General features: G+C 42.3%; 1 protein-coding gene across 1 annotated transcript in view; it reads right to left on the bottom strand.

Annotated features, from left to right (window-relative positions):
* Positions 1-13131: 13131 nt before the first annotated feature.
* LOC146817966 (uncharacterized) overlaps positions 13132-25747 on the bottom strand; it is a 737869-nt gene continuing 725253 nt past the window's right edge. The window contains exons 15-16 of the mRNA XM_085611444.1: positions 17100-17202; positions 13132-13584 (exon numbers count right to left, since the gene is read on the bottom strand). Of these exons, the coding sequence (XP_085467570.1) occupies positions 13471-13584; positions 17100-17202 (217 nt within the window). The 3' untranslated portion in view covers positions 13132-13470. The remainder of the gene's footprint in view (positions 13585-17099; positions 17203-25747) is intronic.

Below are 25747 nucleotides of genomic sequence, written 5' to 3'. Positions count from 1 at the left end.
ACACTGTCTAGAGTTGTCAAGCAACTGCTTGCCGACCACGTCCTAAGAACATGGGGGGGGGGGGGGGGGGCGCGACTGATCAGATTCTGTGTATTTGGATATGAAAGTGGAAGAAAGTGAGCTCCCCCAGGGAGATGGCAGAGGAATGGGATGCCAACATCATAGTCTTGGACAGTGACAGCTCAACAACCACATTTGCCATGAATGACCTAGTCCAGTTTCATGCTCTGATGGAAAGAGCTGCCACAAAGTTGTGTTTACCAATGACTTTGGTGGTGTAGCAATGCTCTGTTTGACCTTAAAGAACAACCAGGCAAGACAATACAATCCGTACTTGGACTTTGTTTGATCTTAAGGCCTAAAAATGATAAAGCCTAGCTACTGCGTGAGCAGTGGTGCCTTGATTGGAGGTACAGGGCCCCAGAATCGGCACCTGCCTGTCTTAATGGTCATCCAAAACCAGACAGCACCTCCTCAACACAGGTCAAAGAACCTGATCATGCCATCATCTGTGCCTCAGACCGAGGCAGCCAATAGATCATTTGGCCCGCAAAGGTAGTTTGTTAGATGGCAGTGACCTTTATTAAAGCTGCCAATGCATTGGCAATATTGAGGCCATTACAATTGCCAGATGCGGCATGACACCTTGCCGCTACTTGACCTCATCTCAGAAGGCAAAAAAAGAAACTGCAAAGGCAGCTGTCAAAGAGGGAGCAATAAAATCTGCAGCCATTATTGATGCTGAAGTGTGCGTGTCCAATTCAGGTTTTTGTCAGCTAACATGTGGATAATTCCCTACAAAACATTGACGAACACAGATGTGGGAAATCCCTAGGAGTACTGCAGTATAGATGTCCCAGCTCGGCCACTTTTTGCTACTCAGACATCCCATGCCTACAGGGACCTTTCAATCAATATGGGGGTCAGGGCTGACCATATTACTCCCCACTACTGGATATGACCACGCAAAGACAAGGGAATGACAGATCGTCTGAAAGGAAGAGGAGTGACTCTCCGTCGCACTTTAACGACAACCAGAAAAGAGCTAGACTCTGCAGCTGTCACTCGCTACGATCCAAATCTAAGATTTTCCACTTTTGTGCTGCATGGAGGTCCATAACATCAGACCGATGGGTGCAGCAGATTGTGCTCTTGGGACAAATGCTGGAGTTCATATAGAAACTACCTGTCAGCCCACTCAAAAAGGAACCTTTTACTTCGGAGATTTACAAAAGGAAAATCTCCGTCACAAGGGAGTGATCGAGACGGTCAAGAGAAACCATGGATTTTATTCCAAATGTTTTGTGATAAAGAAGAAAAGAAACAATGCTGAGGGATTCTAGTTCTCAGAAAACAGATATCTCCTGAAAAAGCAGTCTTTACATCCGATTACCCTAAAAGAAGCGCTACTAATGATCCAGAAAGGAGATTACTTAACCCTGCTCGATCTTCAAGATGCCTGTTTCCACATCTTTATATAATGGAAGCACAGGATGTACCTCCACTTTTCAGTGGTGTAACAGCACTGCCAATTCAAGGTGCTTCCATTCGTCCACCTTGATAGGTACTTCAGATATTTTCCATGTGCCTACTGCCAGTCGGTGGCTTCCTCAGAAAACGGGGTTGCCAAGTGTACCCATATTGAGATAACTGACTCATCCATCAAGGGAAGAGGCAAAGGGTTCTGTGGTCTTCCTGCATCAGTCTGTTTCACAGTTTGGTACTGACTCTAAACATCTTGAAATCCTCTATGGAACCCTACACTAGGCTTTAGTTCTTGGAAGCAATACTGGACATGGATTTGGGAAAGGCATATTCCTCGCCGGGAAGAGTCATGAAGCCTCAGTCCTTTGCAGAGAGCATCTACTAGGCAATCAAGTTAGACAGGCAATAGAAATATTTGCTTGGCCTGTTGTCATCCTGAATAGGCCTTATACCCTTTTGCATGGCTCTGACTCACACCTGTCTAGCGAGAACTGGACGATCAATAGAAATAAGTAGATGGCTCACAGAACAATGTGGTCCAGGTTACAAGATGGCTGAAACAGGCATTGCTATGGTGGATATTCCCCACACATGTCAATGCAGGCCTATTTTTCTAACCTTTAAAAGAAAGAATAGTACAAATGACAGGAGTAGCCATGGACAGCTAGGGAGCTTGCATGCAGGACCCATTTACCAGTGGACTCTGGTCAGATGCAGTAAAGATGCTCCATATCAATATCCTAGAGCTTCGGGCCATAAAATTGGACCTACAAGGATTACTTCCAAGACTGGCAAGTCAAGCTGTAATCATTAGCGCTTACAAATCACACTCAATGTTTTACATCAAGCAGTGGGAACAAGGTCCTGGCCTCTCTTGGAAAAGGGCAACTATTGCTATTGGACTGGACCATTTTTCATACTGTTGACATTTCTGTGGATCACCAGAGTTAAACATATATTGATCCGGTACTTGAATATATAGTAAAGCCAAGTACCAATAATTGAGGCAAAGTTCCTAAGGTTTAGTTCCTTATGTAAAATTACAAATTTGATGAACTATGACAATTTTGTCAATTAAACCGTACATAGCCTATAAAAATCATTTCAAAGAGTGTCTCATTATATATTTTCGTACCATCGTAAAATGCCATATTGACTCTAATTGATGTGTCCTGACTGAATAGTCTCAGTATACCAATCTACTGAACCGCTGTGTGCTGGTAAAAAAATTCAGACGAAGGTTCGCCATCTTTAAATGTAAACTATCGTTAGTAGTGTTAAGTGCCAGTTCAAGTGGTACCCGGTCATACTGTAAAGGCCAATAAACCTGGAGTTATCAAACGTATAGAGCCACTGTGTGCCAAGTAATGATAAATCAGACGAATCGCCATTTCCAATTATAAAACATGACAATAGTAAAATCTACAGAAAATTGGAATTACACGTGCTGGTCCCGTGTTTAGATAAAAGCTCATTCCAAATATACAACGAGAAAATAGTAAAATCTACAAATGGTTCCAGCTGGAGTTGAACGTGCTAGTCCCCTATATAGGTGACAACTCATAATGTAGGGAAGCTATAATCAGTGCGCAGATACCAGGCTATATAAAGAAGCCTAAGAGTCAATTATGGCGATTGGACGGTTTGTAAGTAAAAAAGAGAAAGGAACCGAATATCAACACACAGACGAACAGAAGCATTTCAGGATATTTGCACTATCTCTTAAGGTGCCTCAGTTTCACAAACACCAGGCTATATCATAAGGCCTGAATAAAGATATTTTTGAATGCATTTGGAGTTAATTGACTTTGATGTGGTGCACCTTCCCTTCTGTACAAAGTTTGCTTATCTGGTTTCCAGTGGAGCAGAATTGCGGCAAGCTCTGGAAGTAGCTGCACAAGCCTTTTACTGTTTATATTTACTTGGGATTTGATGTGCTGAACCGTGGTCAGCCGCAATTTGAGCATTTTCTTGTAACTCAATTGTGGACCGTTGTGCACTCATCCCTGTTGTTATATTCTGTATATTATGCCTAGATTTCAACATGGCCGTGAGGAAATGGCATTGGATTTGTTTGGGGCAAGTGCCTCCAAACAAACAACTAACCAAGGGGCAACCACTGAGACTAGTCTCAAGATATTGTTTCAGAAATTAGAATGGCTCATGAAGCAAGAATTAAGACGATGGTGGGATGGGGTGACCCTCAAACAATACATGGAAAATGGTAAAATCCCCAGGGGGTTGCGGATACTGATTTTTCCCCACCTTCGAAGACTTAAGTAGTGAACTATTAAAAGAAAGGGAATGTAATCTAGAAGGGGCATCGATAACTATGATGCAAATCCTACTACAAGCAGAGCTAGAAATGTTAGAAAAAGAAATTAATAGTATGCCACAAAAAGAACTAATTGACAAGAACTATGCGATCTTGAAACGGGTGATAGTCACCAGATTTACCTGAAAGCTAAAAAAAACTAAGAGAAATCAAAAGGGACGACCGGAATTACAGGGATGACAGGGTTTATACCTTTGCAAAGAAAATCGATGGCGTGCAGGGATTAGAGGACAAAAAAAGAACTGGAGACGACCGAGATCAAAGTGATGAAACACGTTCGAATAGCAATTTATCTGTCTCATCACTGTGCAGTACTGCTTCTAACACTACCATGCCCGTGGCCCCTTTAGGGGAAGGCGCCTCCTTCTTCCAAAAAGAACTGGCCAAGTTGCGAATAGGCAATTGATTGCAACAAAAGAGATCAATCAAAACCAGAAGGGGAGGGAGGAGGGCAAAGGGCAGAAACAACAGGGGGGACATCGAACAAGACAAATACAGGAACGAGGCCGAAGAAGGTTCAATGAACATGACGTAATGTTTTTGATCCAAATGTTTTGCAAAGCGTTAATCATGACCTGAAAATTGTTAATTTGTCAAAGTTCTGGACATTGACGAAACAAACATCTTAAGCAAGGGTTTGAATTTTTGTCCCACACAAAGTGGTGATCTGACTAACACACATATTGACCTATACAAATTTATATGAGTGCTCAAACTAAAGGATTATTTTTCCAACAGACCACATGATCCTGGGGGAGCCACAGCCAGTAGACACCCTGGGACACACACCATTTGGGATATTCGTGTTGTACATTGTTTACTGTCCCTTAATGAGGAAGATGAGTATGACGTTCCATCTTTACTCAAATTTTAACATCCCTCAGAACCAGAGTGCGGATAGTGGCCTTCATCCAAAATCCAAGTTTATACCTACAAATTCTTATCAGAACATTGATGTATTCTTTAAAAAGGTCACAGATGAATTATATGATCTAGAAGTACCTAATAAGTTTGCACCAAAGGCTCACCATAACATTACGGCCTCTGAGAGACTAGCCCTTAAGAGACTGAGTAAGGATCCAAATATTGTTATCAGAGAAGCCTATAAAGACGGCAACGTCATTTTAATGAATCATAGCGACTATATGCAAGAAATAACCAGACAGCTTAGCAATAGTCTCTGCTATCTGGTAAGGCTGTCCCGAGCCTTACCATCATGATTAACGCCAAACTTACTGAATGGAAAGATACTTGTTTATTGACCGAGGACGAATGTAGATACCTGTGGGTGGATTGTCCTACCTTTCTGTGTATATACATCTTCGAAGATTCATAAAGGTGGACAATCCCACCAGGTAGACCGATTATTTCGGGGGTGGGCTCACCCACTGAAAAATTATCACAATATGTTGATCTGAGACTACAGAAGCATGTCCCTAATTTACCCTCTTATGTTAGGGACAGTAAAGATATCTTAATGAAGTTTAAAGATTTTGAGTGGTCAGAGGACCTCATGTTTGTCAATTTGATGTAGAAAGCCTCTACACTTGTATTGACAAAATTTGGGATCAAGGCTGTACAATCCTTTCTGGATAGGGAGGATGTGGAGCTGTTTGACTATAATGAGATGATAATGACAATGGTTGACCTCATTCTAACCAATAATTACTATCTATTCGACAACCGCTGGTTTCAGCAGATAGATGGAAGCATTATGGGCTCCAACTTTGCTCCTTCCTAAGCCTGCCTCTTTATGGGATGGTTTGAGAGGGAGCATGCTTGCGGCAAAAGTGCCTCCCCCTGGACCAATTGCATTGTGTACTGGGGGAGGTACATTGATGACATTATCTTCTTATGGTCCGGCTCTGAGGAACACTTACAATATTTCACCTTCCTGAACAGTAATACCTGTAACGTGAAACTTACCATGGATTATAATAAGGAAAATATCAATTTCCTGGATATACAGTTTTACATCAAACAAGGTAGGATACAAAGCACACTCTTTAGGAAGGAAAGCGCATGCAATTCTACACTGCACGCGGCTAGCACACATCCCAGTTCTGTCCTAAATAATATCCCGTTTGGCGAGATGACCAGGATCAGGCGGAACTGCAGTGAGGAAGAGGCATTCAAAACCCATATTAGCGCATCAAAAAAGAGATTTGCCAGAATGGGATATGCAAGGAAGACACTCGATAAAGCTGAATCCAGAGTTTACAAGATAGATGACACACTGAGGGACAAGCCACTAACAAGCGTGACTATCAAAAAGGCCAGGTTTATTACCCAGTATACCCCACACAGCAGCATGATTTTTAACATCTTCCGTAGGAACTGGCACCTCCTGACAAAAAATCCCTGGGCTCAGGGATGCTAATGAAGTCCGACCATCCATTACATATAGGATGGGGGTGTCTTTAAGAAATTCCCTCTGTCCGAGCTATGTTGTTACACCCAAGAAGACAGAAACCTGGCTACCCACGAAACCGAAAGGCTTTTATACCTGTGGGACGTGTAATGTTTGTCCTTGGGGAAGAAATAAAACCATGTCCTTTTGTTACAACTTATCCAAACAATTCATAATTGGTCATTTCCTTAATTGCAATACCACACATGTGGTGTATGTCCTTGGCTGCAGGTGCGGTATTGTTTATGTTGGCAGCACTATTCGCTGCCTTAAATTGAGGATACAGGAACACCGCAGGGCTATAAAAAAAACGAAAGATGATAGGTATCCCATCACAAACCATTACTACAGCGAGCATCCAGATGATCTAACCTTTTGGTTTCATGCTATAGATCATGTCCCTGTGCAAACAAGAGGAGGTAATAGTGAAAATCTACTCGGGCAGACCAAGTCCAAATGGATTTGCCGACTTGGGGCTACCCTCCTGGGGCATAATACTGATGGAGAGATGCATTTCTTTATGTAATAATAGATGCATCAATTAGAGTCCATATGGCATTTTACGATGGTACGAAAATATATAATTACACTGTTTGAAATGATTTTTATAGGCTATGTACGGTTCAATTGACAAAATTGTCTCGGTTTATAAAATTTGTAATTTTACATGAGGAACTAAACTTTAGGAACTTTGCCTCCATTATTGGTACTTGGCTTTACTATATATTCAAGTACCGGATCAATATATGTTTAACTCTGGTACATTTATGTGGTCCCAGACACCCTTCCAATATGGCGTCGGTCTGGATGTGGCAGTTTCCTACTACGAATAGGATACGTGAAGCACGTTGGGAATTGACGATGACACGGTGCATGCGCGATCACGCCCATGCCCCTACTTAAACTTGGTTGAATATGGCGCCGGCTTTTGAATCTCCGGACGAGGAAACATTGCTGCCGTTGTATCTTATCCAGGTGAGCACATGGACCATGCCGAAAGCATTTTATTGGGTTATGGACTTTGTAGTGGTACGCGCCTATACCAAGCACTGTTTTTATTAGAACATGAGTGTTATAATCAACTCTGGGGCGAGATATGGACATTGGAGATATACGCGCCGCTTTTGACCGCTCCATCTTAGGCAGCCCCACCACGGCAAATTATTCTTTCAGACCGCACATTACAACTCTGACGTGGCTATATGGGGTTTGACCGTTGGTGTTTAAAGTTTTTATCTAACCTTACGAGGGGGTTGGGGTGATCTTCCCCTTTCTCCACTCAATCTTCGATACATGGTGCCTTAGATATAGCGGATTGATTGAAATGGGAATGATACTTTGAGGCTCTTAGCCTCACTAGCATTGCGTATGTCCCCTCCAGTCATTATCGTTTATGTAAGCCCTGTCGATCTTGTCAGTATAACAGTGCTCAGGAGGAATTGCTAGTGCGCGCATGTGGCACTCTTGGACGCTACTTTTTGATTAATGAGATTGAGTGTTTGCCTATGCACCTACCTATGGTTTATGCCGTACTGTATGCGTCTAACAAAGAACATGTCCCCTTCCTGTTAGGTTACTGGCCGCTACAAAGGTCACCAGGACTGTGGGGTGTTGAACGATGTTGTAGAACTCACAACAGTATTACAATTGTTATTGAGGTAAGACGACGTTCTAAGATACCTTGGTTGTGAGGTTCTGTAAACTTTGTCAAATTTACCAGTATAATTGTGCATTGGAATTATTGCCATTGAGCATATGTGGCACTCTTGGACGGCTTTTTTGAATTTTGGTTTTTGTCTTTATCTAGTGAGATTGAGCGTTATCTGTTCATTGACTTATGATTTATGTTGTGTCAGAAGCGCCTAATGAGATAATATGTTCCCTTCCTATTAGGATTTGGGCCGCTACAAAGGTTACCGTGATTGTGGGGGTATTGAACGAAGTTGTAGAACTTACAATTGCATTATAATTATCATTTGAGGTAAGACGACGTCCTAAGAACTGTTTGGGTCTGAGGTCTTTCGGGTGTAATTTTGGGTGCTTAGTCACTGGATAGGCACCACCCACTCCTCCTGGGACAATTGAAAGCTCACCTTTTATTATTCTCCTCACTAGATATCAGGATGTCTTCTACCTATACTTAAAAGACATCCGTGGTGTGAATATATGGGCAAACCTTCCCTTGATCTAAATAGCTAAGGTGAGAATCATGGCCTGTTTGGGTTGACCTTTTTTGGTTTTGGATAGTTATCCAGTCACAGTGCAAATTTATATATCTATATGCATGTCTATTTTGGGACCTTAGTTTTTCACTATCTGTGTTTTTCACCGCGTCCCTCCTGGACGTGTGTCCCTCCACTCCTGCATCTTCCCTTCCCCTTTCTCTTTCTTTATCTTTCCTTCTTTGTGTGCTTCTCTTAATCAAATTATAACATGTATATATGTTTAGTGCACTTTATACAAGATCTAAGTTGTACTTAATTTAAGGACAACTAACGTCTGTTTTTATATATAAAATATGTTGTGTGTTAAGTGTAAAACCATTGTGACACTTTTTAAATGTCTAAATGTTTAAAGTATGGTTTTGTACCTTTATGATGTTTTATATATGCGGTGTGAAGTCTTTAGTCTTGGGTCGTTCAGTTAATGTCATTGTTTATGTTTGTATTTTTTTAATGTATTTTTTAATGAATATTAGTGTTTTTGTTTGTTGGTGTTCAGTGTGACTTAAGTGTTTTTGTATATGTGTTTTCAGCCCTGTTGAAGTTCCAGCTGTGGAACGAAACGCATTGCCTGATGTCCAATTCTTACTTTCCATAACAATAAAGATATTTTTGGATACATTTGGAGTTAATTGACTTTGATGTGGTGCACCTTCCCTTCTTTACAAAGTTTGCTTATGTGGTTTCCAGTGGAGCGGAATTGTGGTAAGCTCTGGAAGTAGCTGCACAAGCCTTTTACTGTTTATATTTACTTGGGGTTTGATGTGCTGAACCGTCGGCTGCAATTTGAGCATTTTCTTGTAGATGCATGTTTGATAATTCCAACCTTACTCTAACAACAAACTGTTATGGCGCTGGTACATTGATGATATCCCGGTACTCTGGAAAAGGGATAGACCAACATGTGATGAGTTCTGCGTGTGGGTCAATACTCTCAACCCATACCTACATTTCACTAGTACCATCTCTGACACACACAACCCTTTCCTGGACCTCAAAATAACTGTGACAGAGGGCAGACTACAAATGACGATTCACAAAAAAAAAACACAGACTGTAACAGTTTGTTACTTTACGGCAGCCACCACCCCAAGGCTTTGAGGGGCGACCTCCCTTTTGGACAGTTCCTGCAACTCAGATGAAACTGCAGTACTGCCCAATACTATGATGAGCTGGCAGCACAACTTGCACATAACCCTAGACAATGAGACTACCCTGCACATAAAATCAACACAGCCAGGAAACTGGCCCGCAACAATAATAGGAAAGCTCTACTTGAATAGAATTCCAAGAACAACGAGGAAGTCCTGACTTGTGTGATTACATTTACCCCACATTCTAACAGAATCAAGAGAATAGTCCTGAAACATTAAGGCATCTTACAGACAGGCGATCTTACATTTCCACCTCCCACGTTTGCATTTATCACTCGACCACCAACTGACACCCGCAACAACAGTGATAACCAGTCTTCCTTGTGGTGTCTCTCTCCTGTTACAGGCCACTAACCCTGTGGGTCATGCTCCGTGTGCCCCCTCACAGAGACAACTATGTAAATCCCTTTAACGTCCACACACTAATTGTAATACCACCAACTGCATTTACACCATCACCTGCCCCTGCAATCTACGTTATGTTGGGATGACCACGAGAGCAGGAACGGTCAGGATAATGGAACATCGTAGTAACGTCCGCTGCCATAGATTACAGACTAAACTCAACATTTTGTGGAGAAAGGTCACCCCCCCAGAGAGCCTCAGGTGGACCATCATTGAGGCACACCCTAATCTGAACAAGCAAGCAGGCTGGACTGTTCCATGGGGAGCAGGGCCAAGACTGATCTGCATATGGCTGGGCCTAAACTGGAATGGCGTGGTGTGCAAAACAATGATGTATTTTACCCAGATCTGTGACTGAGCACTGTGGCAGGGAGTGGTGGTCTTTGCCAGACATCCCTGCGGATGTCAGACATACCCTACAATTTCTTATCCGCGACGGCCAAGATGCAGCAAAATATACAAACTGGCCTAGACACCACCCACTGCCTGGGTAGGGCAGTCAGCACCAGCTAGATTCCACCCCTGGATCCACTTCAAGGGCTTCTCATTGGATGTCCAGCAATCCCTAATGGATATGCCGTTGGATGGCTCAAAACATTTTTGGGGCAAGGCTGATTTATCCCTCAAGAAATTAAGAGAACAACGCCTCTGCTCGCTCTCTGGCCTTAGCTCAGCCGTCTTGCCAGCTCCCTGAACAACAAATCCTCTTTTGAGGCTTCAGCAGGGGATATCAGTAGAAGCAGTGTCAATATAGGCCTCAGCAGCCACAGGCCACCCAGCACTTTAAGGGGAGAGGCCGGGGTGCCAACCAACAATGTTCAAGCCCCCAGTGGCAATATTCTTCCCAGACCACAAACCCACCCTTCTTGCAGCCGCTGCTCAAAAACCTTTTTAATTTGTCCTTGGTGCCTCACAATCAGCAAGTAGGAGCTCCGGTCACCTTTCTCCTCCCCACATGGCGGAGCATCTCATCGGACCAATTGGGTGCTTCCAATCATAGAGAGTGGCTAATCCCTACCCTTTCTGTCCTATCCACAGGACATGCCACCCACACCGCAACACCACCTGGAGGACCACATGTTCATACTCTGCGCAGAGTTTCAGTCACAATTGCAGAGGGAGAATAAAGAGGGTGACAGCACAATAAATCAGGACTGGTGGTTATTCCCATTATTTCCTGGTCCCGAAAAAGGATAGAGGCCATCGCCCTCTGAACTTCTTCCTTCAAAAGGACAAGTTTAAGATGCTTACCCTGGCCCAAGTTCTTTCTGCCCTGGATCTAGGAGACTGGATGGTGGCACTAGACTTTCAGAATACATATTTTCACATCCTTGTCCTATAGTTCCAGGTAGGTCAACAGCACGTTTGGTTCCACGTGCACCCCTTGTGCCTTACCAATGCACCTCGGGTGTTTATGATGGTGTTGGTTGCTGCCCGTCCTCGGAGGTTGGGAATATCAGTCTTCCCATACTTCGATGACTGGCTACACGAAACAGGCTGGCTTCGAACAGTCTCAAACCAACAACAGATGACGACCAATCTGTTAACATTGTAGGGTTCTTCCATTAATGTGCCGAAGTCACACCTGAGGTTTTTGCAGCGGCTCCACTTCATCAGAACCACCCTGAATGCGGTGGCTTTTGTTTTTTTAGCGCTCCCTCAACCTTAAGAGTCCAGTATGTTCAGATTATAAATCTGATATTTCAACCCTTAGGTTGGATCAAAGGCCAGAAATGGCGTTACTGAAGGTCAGCAACTTGTTCTTCACTCTGCAAAATATTCCTCCTGGGTTACATTTTAAAAATACTTGCTGAGAGATAGATGTATACCTAGATGTCTTTGGCTAGTTCAGGGCTTTGCACTGAACAGACTAAAAGCAGTGCATCTGGGAATTCTCATGGATAATTCTAGCTGCAGATTCTTCCAGACCCAAAATAATTCTCGAAAATGTGCAGTAGCTCTCTTGTGCTGACACTAGGCACAATGGCTCCAAGACGACTCGGACACCTCATTCAGACCACCCATATTTTATACCATCGTTCGATATGTACTATTCTTAGTTTTTAAGTCCCTACTGGATGATACTTTTGGAATCTTGTGATACGCAACTCATTAACATTGGTATTGATGCACAGATGAGTGCTCATGGTAATTATCCAGTTGCGGAATGTGAGCTTTCAACAAGGTAAACGCCAATGCGTGCTGCACCAGGTCCCCACAGTTTGAAAACCCAATAAAACCCCTCAAAATGTTCTCTGCTTTACCAGTCCTAAGGGTACCTTATAATTGCTGTTTCCCAAGTTCAATCAAAATGTCTTTATTTGTTAATTCGGTGAGCTGTGAACTAGTCATGATGTCGGAGTGTGTACTTGGAAAGCATATATCTAGTATGTTTTTCTCTGCTACCACTTCCACATTAGTATGTTAAATATCTGTTGTTTTTAGTAGCCAATATCTCTTCCTCTAAAACTGACCTTGCAACCAATCTTTTAGATGTTTTAGCGTCCATTTTAGTCGACATGGATGTGTCTGAATCAGGGTGCCCTGCCCAATTTTAAATTCACTTGCCCTAGAGATTTCTATTAATTCAACACCCCCAGCACCTTCCCCTTTCAGCCAAATGCCCCTAAATGTAAAAGTCAATATTTTAAACAAAGACCCACACAGCTTTGCATTTCAACACCCTAATATAATATATCTTGCACAAAAGCTTGAGCTCTCTGGGAGCTCCCGATCCTCTAGGGGCTCCAGTACTTTACTGCTCAAGCTTCAGAAATTCCATATAATCGAGCATTCTAAGGTATTGTACCAATAATTTGGAATTCCCTCCCACCTGAAATTAAACTGATTAATACCACAACTTCCTTCAAAAGGAAAGTTAAAGAAATTCTGCTGTAGAAATTTCTGGGCTAGATCCCCAGTCACCCTAGGACTTGCTATTTTACACTTGTCTTTATTGAACTGTTATGATTGTTCTGTTTTGTCCGTTTCTCGTCCGGTTGTGTTCCTGTGCCTTCATAACTGCCAATCTGTAAAGCGCTCTGATACCCCATGTGGTCCAGTTTGCACTATATTAAACGTTTTTAATAAATAATTTAAATAAAACAAACTCGAGTGCTTCCAGTGAGGCAGCAGAACTAGAGCTGCTTATTTATCTGTTTTACTATGCTGCTAAACAAACTTTGCATTAGAACATAAGAGCAACAGTAATTAGGCAACAGTATGGATTAGGCCAAACTGGACCTTTTCTTGGGCGAGCTGAAAAAAGACTGAGAAAGCCTTTTTTCACTCTGACTAACAGACAGAAAGGTGTACTAACAAACAGAAGCATCAACTAATTACATTAATACGTGCATGAAAACTAAATAGTTTGGATGGAATATAAATAATCCTTAAGTAGGAGAAAAATGTTTTTTTCTGCAGTTAAGGTGTCCTGGCGATGAAGACTGAATGCTTGATTTAATGGCTGCCCTGATGAGACTGATCATCCTCTGTACTCTGTATGGACCTGTAGCATTCTCCATGTTCTTTCTTGGCATAATTGGTCCAGTTGCTGCTTGCCCGTTTAGCTTCCTAGAACAGAAACGAATAAACATTTTAAATAATATGGCAATTGCAGTAAATTGAGGGAACACGGTTGTCCTGAAGGCTAGTTTGTATAGTTGAATGCATTCTGCTAGAGCGGTGCAAGGGATGAAAATTGAGGCTGTGTGAGCACAAGAGAATACTTGTGTGCAGCTGTACAACTAACCTATTTTCTCTGCTCCTGTCCTTCATAAGATCTCTTCAGTTTGGCTGCGACTTTTGAGAAACGTTGCTGTCTTTCTGGCCTATTGTGTTTATATGCTCACAGCCAAGGCGAGGTGGACCATTTCAACCAATTAAATGGCGAAATCAAAATATAGCGTCAACTAAACCTTTTTTTTTTTAATCATTGGGTTTTGGTGTCTTAGATGCAAGTATTAACATGTGCATTGCGTTTCTGTACCATACCTTGTTCCTCTGAAGGGAATTTGACTTTATTTCGTTTGAATCCGTTTACGAATGGATCAACATGAAAGTTACTCACAATTGATCAAAACCGTGCAGATTTCAAAGTTCAAGCCTCCTCTGAATCATGCTGGGTTCTATTAGCACTTTTACCATAAGGCAATGCATTCTTATTTTCAGACAAATCTTTATCGGATTTTTGGTTTGGTGGTTACAGTTGGACAATGTCATATTCTTTTGTAATAAATGTACAATAGAAATATATAATAGAAATGTGGAAAAAAACAAGTATGTAAACCAAGTTATATTGACGTCAAATACATTTGATCAGTCCTGGAAATGGAAAACATATTCAGGGAACCCACACATTGAGTTAATGAGGGCAGCAAAAAGAGTGTGACATCTTGAGGCCAGTGTCATGAGAAGCAGTCTACCTATCATGGTCTGTCTGTACTGATGTTCTGTTTTTACAGACTATACCTAAATACATTGGCAAGGAAAGATGCGATAGTAAAGCTGTTCTAGTTTATCTTACTTTAGATTAGGTCCAATATGTGCCAGTATATTTACAGGGCATATACAGAGCTTGCCCACTAGCCAGAGATCATTAGGTCATGTTTTCCAATAAATCGCAACAAATATGATGCCAAAATCCGAGTCAGTCAATTATTTATTGACCTCTACCTATCCCAGCCAGACTCAAGAAGCTGCATCTTGACATTGCATACAAAGTTTAATTGAATATTAAGCTGTGTTTCGTTAGCATAGGTTCATGACCCAGTCGCCTGAACTCCTCTCAAGAGAGGTGTTCAAGAAACTGGGTAACAGGGCAAAACAGTGAGGGCCCCAAAAAGTTGATTAGGTAAATGTTGATTGAATAGAAGTTTTGGTAACGCCATGTTCTTGATTCATCATTAATGACCGGATCCAGTCCAGAGCCTCGTGGCATACTCTCAGCACAGTGACACTGTAGTAAAATAAACGATCAATCATCAAACGCTGCTGGTCCGATAACACTAAAATGCCCACCCCACCTAAACAAAGGCCATTTATGAGGTCCTCGAATAATGGCACAACAGACCTAATGCCTATTCAAGGGCTGGCATGGATGAATAATGTAATTTGCCTCGAAATAACGTTTGTACCTGCATGTGTACTGCCTTATCCAATGGTCTAGATCAATAATGAAGTTTTAAGATATGGCCTTAATCAGCAAGGTCAGCCTTACGATTTTAAGTAACCATGTCATAACAGCCCACATAAGTGATTAGGGACCACACTGCTGGCTAGAGCTGTAGATCAGTTTCTTTGTAACACCATAAGACCGGTGGAGGTGCAGCAAGGGTTCTCAACACGGCAGCTGGCACAGAGTCTAACATGGACACGTGCACTTATTTTTTTTAGACTAGATTTGTGAATTTAAGAGCTAATTTATGGGATTTTGGCGTAGGTCAGTGCAGCCAAGCACCTTGCTGCGCTGCCCTATGCCAAAGTGAAAGAGCAGGACTGCACCGTATTTAAGCATTCAGTGCATTCCTGTTCATCCTCCGTGTGCTGGCGCTGTTTATGCAGCACAGGGCCAACTTATGCACCCTTGCACCATGGTACAAGGGAGCCTCACTTGCAGACAGTATTGTTTTTGATCAGGAAGTGGCAGCTTCCTGCACAAAAGCAAATCGAAGAGGCGTTTTCCTCTTTCCAAGTGTGCTGCAAAATGCAGCACACATGGAAAGGGGAAAAAACAAAGAGAAATAAACATATTTCTCCTCGTTACACTGCAACTCTGAATGCGTATGGATTTGGTGCTTCCCCAGGCTTACATCACTTTGTAAATCTGGGGAAGTGTCCAATACCATGGGAAAACCCACTGCAACGCCCATAGAACGACTCCCAGGTGCAGAGTAAGGCAACGCAGCAATTTACGCTGCACCAACTTACTCATGATTTATGAGGCCACTCAAAGCCACGCAGTGGCTTTGCGTGGCTTCATGATTCAAAATGAGAGCTCTGCGTCATGTGTGCCCTGCTTTACGTTGTGCAAAAGTGATGCAGGGCTCTCATAAATAAGCCCCTTAGTCTGACCTAGGGGTGAGCTATTGCTTAGTATGATGCAAGTTCTCTCAATGCTAGAGAATGGTAGCGTAATGTAACCATGAGATTTCTATTTTCAGTTTTGGATATTTTAGCTTCAGAAATAATTCATTTCAGTCTCATATAGTGCCTGGCTGTTCCCAGTCTCCTATTTTCAAGTTTAAGCATACTTAATCTATCACCAAGTTTATTTAGTGTCCACGTACACCCTCATGGATAAATACCTTGAGAATTTATGTTCCCAGCTGTAAAAAGACAGCTTGTCCTTCTAGTCTGTTAATCAATATAGGTTGAAGCCATTTCATCATGTTACACGTTTCCCCCTGCCTCCTAACGTGGGCCATACATTTTAAGGTGAATTTCATCATAGGCTGGTCAGATGAGCCAGTCAAAACAGATGTACATATCTGAGCTATTCATAAGACCTAGAGTACAGACCTTGATGTGGGCTGAGCCTCGCATTATGCGATGGTAATGTGAAAAGAGTCTTACACCCAATAATTAAAATCACCTAGAATGTGGTTAATTCTGTGGTTAGTGGTATCTAAGCTACCAAGTACTCGATGAGGCGTGATATAGGAGAAATAAATTTACAGGCACTTGATTGGAAATGTAGAGGCGTATCAGCAAAGTCTCTGCATTCTTGGATTGATTGTGTCTTTATAGTCAATAGCCAGACCTATCGCCTTTCTCCTGAAAAAGTCTTGAAGAGTGATTATATAGCCTGGGGGAATAGGATATCGGTCATTAAAGGGGCACACTCCTTCGTAATCCAAGATTTTAAGAACTAAATGCTGGGTTACTGCAATAATGAACCTAGCCAATCAACTATTATTTGCTGATCAAGAGTTAAATTCGACATTTTAAAGCCAGTTTAGAGATCTGTGGTACAGGCTGACTTTAGTGCTTTGTAGAAACATCTCTGGAGAGTTCGGATAAGTTACTGAGGAGAAAAAGATTGGTAGCACATTATGTTCCAGTGATTGAAGCAGTATAAATATACATACCATAATAGGATTCTTCATAACAACCTCTTCCATGGTGAGCGGTATGCTGACCATTGCCTCTAAAGGACCACATTCACATATTTTATCTTTTTTTGTTATTACACTGCAAAAAACACAAGTTTATCAATTAGAGGAAGAATTTTATGTAAAGCTAAATTTTTGATTCAATAGTGTGGTCATAAATAAGAACTTCTTTAATCAATGCATCTTTGCAGTGCCTGAGAACTAGCTACATCCATATTATTAGGAAGGTCACATCATTTACCTTCCCTGCCAAGTTCAGTAATAACAGGAGTAACTATTACTAATCCTTTGCGACAATGCTACATATTCCCCTCCCATTCTCATTCCCATTTCATAGCTACTAATTGATCCAAACACTTTTCTTAGCCTGATTTCCAATATTCATTTACATATTATTTTACCAGTCTCCACTAGTCTTTGAAGAACAACACATTCCAAGTAATCACCTATTTTGGTGCACTTCTATAATGGGAACTTGAGGTGTGTAGGAACACCTTGGAGATGTTTTTATCACACATATGTTCAGTTATTGGAAGCGTGTTCCTGTAGCTCCCTTGGTAATTCGGGCTTCCGTTTTTATGGATGGGCAGAGGAAAACCCATGGGTTTCTGGCTGAGGAGAAAAATTGTCAGCTAGTCCTGCGGAAAGTGGAAGGAGTTGATAAAGAGAGATGCGTGCTGAAGAAGATAGAAAGTTTTGGACCTCAATATTTGAGGAGTTTAGCATGAATGACTATGCCATCAAGTGTCTGGTCACAATGAACCAATATGAGGCCTGTGACTCTTGATCAGGTATAAAAGTTGACACGTATTTGAATGTTGTTAGAAAAGAGGCGATATAGGAATCTAAATGAAGGGATAATATTGCTGAGGAAAGGGTGTAAAGTAAGTAGAGGAGCGTAACCTGGACAAAGCTACCAGGAGATGCCTAATAATAGAGGGATGGGTATTGGTGTCTTTAAGTTCAGTGAACATTTTTATGGGTAATCCTGCAGGCACCTGATGTTTTTGTGTTGGAAACGCCTAAATTTGCATTGCTGAGGAGCATGGCAGCTCAAATGGATTCACGCCAAAGGAAAGAAAATTTATAGGAAATTTAGGAATACTTTACAGTCAATGTAATATCTTGAGACGAAATGGCATAGATTTGAGATTCTGCTCTGTGTTCAAATACCCTGAAAGATACTTGTTGTTTCATTAGACTATAAATAATTCGTCATATAAGGGATAAAGTACCCCGTGCTGTACATTATAATGATATTGGAAGTGACTGAGGAGGTCGAAGGCCGAGTTCCCCTATAAGGTTATGGAACTAAGAGATACGCCAGGGGGTACCTTTATCCATATAATACATGGACACACCATCACCTTTCCCACAAATCATTTAAAAAACTTGGTGCATAGCTCTTTCATGTGAAAGAGCGACCATGTTTGCAAACATGAAGGATAAAAAGAAAACCTCTAGTGCAAAATGAAACACGTCAAAAACCTGTTAGATACTTGTTGCACGCAGGTATTAGAAAACAGTTGCTTGGAATGTGTAGAAACATGCAGAAAGATTCATGCTTTTCTCTAATTATCTAAGGAGTGCCAAAAAGAAACAAGTTCTCTCTGTTTATCACTGACAGGTAGAAAAATAAAGCATAAGAAAGACAAACTACATTTTTTTCGTTGTAAAAACAGCTGCTTCAAATGTGCTCCATAATCTGACCTGCCTTTCGCCTCCGCTACTAGCTCTCAAGCAGGCATTGCAAGGTAGGATCTTGACTGCAATAACTTACTACAGTTTAGTTCTGACGTCTTTTCTTTATAATTGGCGACTGTGTGTCACAAGTCGCTGAATATAAAAGGGATAAAGTATACTCTGCTGTACACTATAGGGATATTGCAAGTCATTGTGGAGTTCCATGACCATATAGAGGAACGAGGCCAAAGGCCAAGTTCCTTTATAAGGTTATGGAACTTTGAGGTAACTTGCGATATCCTCATCATGTACGGCAGGGGGGGCTTAATCCCATATAACAAGTGGTCACACCATCACTTTTCCCACAAACCACTTAATACCTTGTTGTGTAGCTCTTTCATATGAAAGAGAGAGCATGCTTGCCAACGTGAAGAATAAAAATAACACCTTTAGTGCAAAATTATTCACATCAAAAACCTGTTTGATATTTGTTGCAAAAAGATATTAGAAATGTTCAATACAAGTCAGTTTAAAAAAAAAAAAAAAAAACGGCAATAGTTCTGAGTGTGTAGAAACATTCAGAAATATTCAAACTTTTCTATAATCATCTACGGAATGCAATGAAAAAATCAGGTGCATTCTGCTACTCACTTTGAGCTAGAGAAATAGAGGGTTGCTTTAACCCCTTAATTGCTGCCGCTAGCCCTCTCCCAAAACCAAGCCTTTTTTGGGGCTATTTGGGGTAGTTTGCACTCAGGGCTTTATAACTTTTTTCCACATAAGGTATCCACCCAACAATTACCCCCTGATGGGGGTAATAACCCACATCTGCACCCTGGCGGGCAGAAAGACTTTCCATATGCAGTTGGGGTGGGGGCATTGCCATGACCTGGTGGGCAGACCCCACCCCTATATTTTTATTTTTATATAAATCCCTTATGTCTAGTGGGCTTCCTGCCACCCAGGGGGCAGATCAGGGGCAATTACCCCCATCTTTCCCATTGGGGGGCAATGAGGGTGATATTTATGACAGGGATTTAAGGGGATGCTTCCCCCTTCCTTAGTGGCTAGTACGTGTATCCCTGCTTGGGGACCACACTCCTGTGGCAATTCCCAAGTAGGAATTTACGGGCAGAGGAAGAATTAAAAAAGTGGGGATTCTCCCCTTTCCAACTATACCTCTGCTAAGAGAATCAGTGTGCCAGGTGTTGTGATAAGCCCTCAATCACTGATTCAGTGAAAGTAAAACAAGCCTGTCTCATTTCACTGTCAGAAGTAATGATGGCAGGGTGCCCTGTAGCCAGAGCTGAAGATACAAAAGTAAACCCTCACCAGAGGTGCCTTTCTAACCCTCCTCAGTGTCGGCCAACGGCAGGCAGACACACTGGGAAGGGAGTGCGACCAACGGCCACACCCGAAGGGTTAAACATCGCCTCCGTGACCTGGCCTGCCTTTCACCTTGGCGCTGGTATCAGGCATTCCGATGTCAAAACTCGACTGCAATAACTTATTACAATCGAGTTTGGTTGTCTTTTCTTTATAATCGGCTACTACGTGCATTGCAAATTGCCGATTATAAAGGAATTACAGACCAGCATTTATACTGGGTTTACAGACTCTCATGTATTATAGAGTCATTAATGGTTCTATCACATACAATAAAATCTAAAATGTATAGCGTTATTACCAAACTTCCCATAAATGTTATTAAAAGAACATATTTGTTGAAATTGTGGTGAAGACCTATACATTCATTAGAACTAACCTCAAACAATTCACGAACAGCAGATTCACAAGGATTCAAAAAATGTGGGTTCCATGTAGATGCAGTTTAAAGGGGTCTAGGGGGTAAATACATGGACTGATCTATGTTAATTACACTGAAACATAACCCAATTAGGATGTCAGTCCAAATGAGAACAATATTTGCATGGGTCCCAGATTTTGTCGTGTTTATGAAGCACCCCTTGCTTCGAATAATAGTTTCACAATAAAGACGGCTATTTGTGTGCTGTATGAACTCCGATAAAGGGAGAAAACCTGCAGAACTCCAGTGCAGTGCTATGTTCCTCACAGCTATTAGTAGACTCTTGTGAGAAATTGGGCTGTTGGTTGATTGGGGTGTGAGCCCTGGTCAAGCAAAAGCCACAATCCCTTGCACGGTCAACTGCAAAAAGTCCTTAAATTAACCTTTGCTTAATCTTGGGTAGCTTGGCACAAAAAGCAGTCAGGCTTAACATAGAGGGAATGTGTAAAGTATGCAGCACACAAACTGTAATAAAGTGAAAACACAACACAAGAAAAATCCCAAACCCATTTAGAAAACTAGAGTACATTTAAATAAATCATTGGACACCAAAATGACAAACATCCAAGCAGCAGAAGTGGAGTTATGAATTTTTATAGATTAAGGTTCAAAATAGCGCCTGAAAAATCAAATCGCCAACTGCTGGCATCTAGTCGGTAGAGGCCAGGTCAAAGTCGAAAGTTAAGGCTGATCACGATGGAGTGCGGTCCAGATACAAGAAGGGGATTGGGTCCAGTCAGGGTTTACCTTCAGCCTGAGAAACATTCTTGAATAAAAATGCCTGAGAAGGTACAGTTCAGGGGGGCAAGTCTGCAGGAAGGGTCCAAGGAGAGAGCTTCTTCATCGGATGGCTTTGGGTTGAAGCTGTGGGGAAGATTTCTCCATTCAGACATAAAGACACCATAATAGGAGTTGGAAAAACTCCAGCGGGACGAGGCAGAAGGCTGTAGCCGAAAACAGTTCCACGAGGTTGGATACCCCTTTGGCAAAGGACTGCTTTAACGGATTCGCTGCGGAGAAGAACGTAGCGGGAGAAGCTGCAGAGTCCATCCCCGACCAGCGATGCACGTTGGGTGGAAAGGCGAGCAGGTGGGTCCCGGTCTCCTCATGACCCTTTTTGGCCAAATTTTGTCAGTCCTAAGTTTTGGAAATTGCCCATATGGGCACACTTAGCACCACAACCAAAGGTCAGGGACTGGTAGGACACCTCTTTGTGGTTGAGGACTCACTCAGGCTTGGTCCAGGTGCGGGTTCAAGATGGTGGGAGCCTGTTACGTCTATGTGGCTCTGAACAGGAGGCTAGAAGACTAGCCCTTGGAGTCAATTCTAGTAGTCGTGGGTGCAGATGTAGAGCAGGGCTCAACAGCAGGGCTTGGCTCTTAGGGTTCAAGGCAGGCTCCAGGCAGCAACGCAGTCCTTCTAGGTACAGCAGCAGTCTGGCAGAATGCACAGCAGGTCACAGCAGCAGGCAGTACTTCGGTCCAGTAGTGAACTGAAGAGTGGGTCTGAAGGTCCTATTTTGATATCCTGGTGCCCTTCTTCTGAAGGTGGGAGAAGCTTCTGGAAAGGTTCTTTGAAGTGCATGGAATTTCCTGACTCCTCTGGCTTCAAGCTGGCTGCAGTGAGACTATATGGTTGTTGGACACTTTGTGGCAGAGCACAGGCAATTCAAGTGTAAGTAGGGCTGTGCTCAGCTCCAACTTCCTCCCCCCATTCTGCCAGCAGATGGCCCACCAAGGCACACCTAGTCCCTCTATAGTGTAACTGTCTCTGAGTAATTCACAAAGTCTGTGAGCTACACCCAGTCTTGTGACCCAAGTCAGGCTGCAGACACAAAGGGCAGGAAAATACCACATTTCTATTTATGAGATTTTCAAAATTGTAATGAGAAATCTGAATGTACCATTAAAGGGTGTATATCTTTACAATTTCATAGGTACTAAACATGAACTATCACTCAGCTTTCAATTGGAAATTACAGCTTATTAAATGTAATAAGAAATCCCCAATGTTGTCCTATGGGAGGGGTATGCCTCACAGCAGTGAAAAATGGATTTAGAAGTATTTCACTGCCAGGACACGTAGAACTTAAAAGTTCATGTCCAACCTTTTAATTACACAGCACCCTGCCCTGTGGGGTACTTATGGCCTACCTTAGGGATGACGTACATGTAATAAAAGGGGAGTTGAAGGCTTGACAAGGGGGTTTAAATGCCAAGTCTGCATAGTAGTTTTTAGCTGCATTCAGGCTGCAATGGCAGGCCTGGGACATGCTGTAAGGTGCTCCTAAAGTGGGTGGCATTAAAGGTGCTGCAAGCCCACTGGTAGCGTTTAATTTTACAGGCCCTGGGTGTATGGTATACAACTCTACAAGAGACAAGTAAATTAAATATGCCAATGAGGTATAAACCAATTTAATCATGTTTTAGGGAGAGAGCACAAGCAATTTAGGACTGGTTAGCAGTGGTAAAGTGCACAGAGTTCTAGGGCCAACAAATATGAATTCAGCAAAAAGTGGAGGGTAAACAGCAAAACATTTGGGGGATGATCCTGCATAGAGGGGCAAGTCCAACAACTCTCGTGTGAAAAGGCTTTGGTGTTTTAATCAGCTTCTATGTCCTCAAAGTTATGCAGAAGGATAAACTTTGGGTTATTTGGATTGGTCAGTTTAAGAGCCTTGTGAGTTTATCAAGAATGGCTGTCCGGAAGACCTGGAAAGTTGGATACTTCCAAGTGTTGTGATGTAAGGTGGCATTAGCTCCATGTCATCTTATGTAAACAAGGGAGGAGTAATGTCCCATTTTAAAAGGTCTTGACTGTGTGTAGTATATCCTGTACAGATTCTTAAACTGAAAAAAGCAAAGTCGAGCTGAGATGACTATTTCATGTGTGGACATTAGAGGTGCTATGTCAATCTTTGTCTCACAGAATACTCGCATCTCCCTCACAGGCCACTCTTAAGTCTGAAAACAAATCAGGCAAGTTAATAACCCGGGGCCTATAAATACACGTAGTCATCTTATCCTCTAAAGCACCCATTGAGATCTTGGCCACAGCATCCTTTAGGGAGGGAGTATGTGGCCTAACCGTAGATCTCAACAGAACTGGTATATGGAATGAGCAAAACCGTGCTGCAAGTCTGAGAACCTGTGGAGGTAGGATTAAGGAAGCACATCTTTCCGTTGTGAGATGCATCTGAGGCCTCCTCCTGTAAAACCTTGAAGGGAGGCAACATTAGCCAGAATTGTCCCCAACCAAAGCGGGGTCTCAAAGGTCAGTCTGCCAGTCCAAAAAATCATGCATAGGGACTCTTTTCATAGATCAAATACTAACTTAGTGGTGGAGGGAGTCCAACTGGGAACTTCCCCCACATATATTAAATGTAGGGGAGAATCGACCACCGTGATCAATCTCTCAGTATTGTATGCAGGGACTAAGCGTGTGGGAAAAATACCCAGTCCTTGATCAATAAAAGTTGTAACCCATGGTAGCATTATACTATGTCTGACATCCCAAGACCACTGCGGTATGGTGATATATAGAATTTGGCTATAGAGACTCATGGGTTGCCCCTTGTTGATAAGAATCTATAAAGCAAAGCATTAAGCAAGCAGAAAAGTGCTGGAGAGAGGCAGAGTTGGTAGTTCTGAAGATTGTGCAATCCTTTTGGCAACAAGATAATTTTTGCAATTGCAATATAACCCATCAAGGACAGTGGTAGTGTGGTCCACGTCTGTCCTGAGAGAACCTACATGAGTGGTAAAATTACCTGCCAAGGACTAAGGAAACAAGCTGGTTATTGTGAAGCACTCTGATTCCACCCTGAGGTCAGGATCTCACGGCACGTCGCTAGTGGTGCAGCAGACTTGGAAACGTTTTGGCAGGGACTCATTTATTTTTAATCCTGAGGTGAGGCCAAGGTGATTCCACAAGTGTGGTGCGCAAAGGCAAGAGTCCAAAGGATGACCCAGCTAGTACAGGAGGCTGTCTACATACAATGCAACACGGGCCTCCACCTCCATTTTTTCATTGAAAACCTGAGATTTTTACATCTTTGTGCAGCATTCTGGTTAGAGGCTTCGTGGATAGGGGAAATAATGAGGGGGAGGGAGGACAGCCCTGCGTGGTGTTCCTCACTATGGAAAAAGAGGAGGACATGGTACGGTTATCCTGTATGTCACATATAAGTAATGCAAATATATGGTAGTAATTGAAGCCCAAACTCAATTCTTAAGACAACCACAAAGAAGTAGTCTCGGTTGAACAAATCTACTTCCTACTCGAAATCTAGTGAATGTATCAGAAGCTTGGTCAGGAGACTTGAAAGTGTGAATGTGTTGTGAAAACTCCTAATACAGAGGTCTCCAACTTTTTCTGTAGTAAGATCTACTTATGTTCAATGAAAATCATCCCAAGCTTCTAATCTTTGAATTTGAATACTGAATACATCAGACAAGTTTACATTTTCGTCTCCAATACTCACTTTTCAATTTTTGTATATATATTTTAATATTTGATATTCATAAGCTTGTATAGCACCTGAATCACCCCGTAAGGAGTATCTCTGCGCTTAGGACAGCAGAAAATGTCAGACAATAGGGCCTAGTAAAGATGTTTTTAACAATTTTCTAAAAAGGGAAAGGCTCTGGCAGTCGTGTAATTGGCGAGGGAGTTCATTCCAGAGGGTAGGGGCAAGGTAAGTAAATGCTTTGCCCCCTAACCGAGCCTTTTTGATTCTAGGAATACAGAGAAGTAGTTTGGAGCCTGAATACTACCAAGCAATAGCTTCTAATTTAGTAGGCCGGGCTGCAAACAGGAGAGCTACTTGTAGGTAGTTGGAGAGCTACTAGTCGCTTAGGAGCTACTCGTTGGAGAGGCCTGGTCTCATATTATGTCAGGTGAACCGGCCAGGCACGATTTTGCTTTGGTCTACCTGATCAAAGTATTAGATACAGGTGAGAAGGAATTTGGTTAGAACTTTGGAACAGATCTTGGCCTATACATTGATTTGGAATATAGGCCTAGAAGAGGCACACTGATCCATCAGTTTTCCTAGTTTTAGAAGGACTGTAATAATTCCCTCTCAAATCCTGGGTCTAGGATGTTGTTTTTGGTGCCTTCCCAAATACATCTA

This window comes from Triturus cristatus, chromosome 6, assembly GCF_964204655.1.
Source record: "Triturus cristatus chromosome 6, aTriCri1.1, whole genome shotgun sequence".
NCBI lineage: Eukaryota > Metazoa > Chordata > Amphibia > Caudata > Salamandridae > Triturus > Triturus cristatus.
The sequence above is the reverse complement of the archived record's forward strand: the minus strand, read 5'-3'. Positions and strand labels throughout refer to the sequence as shown.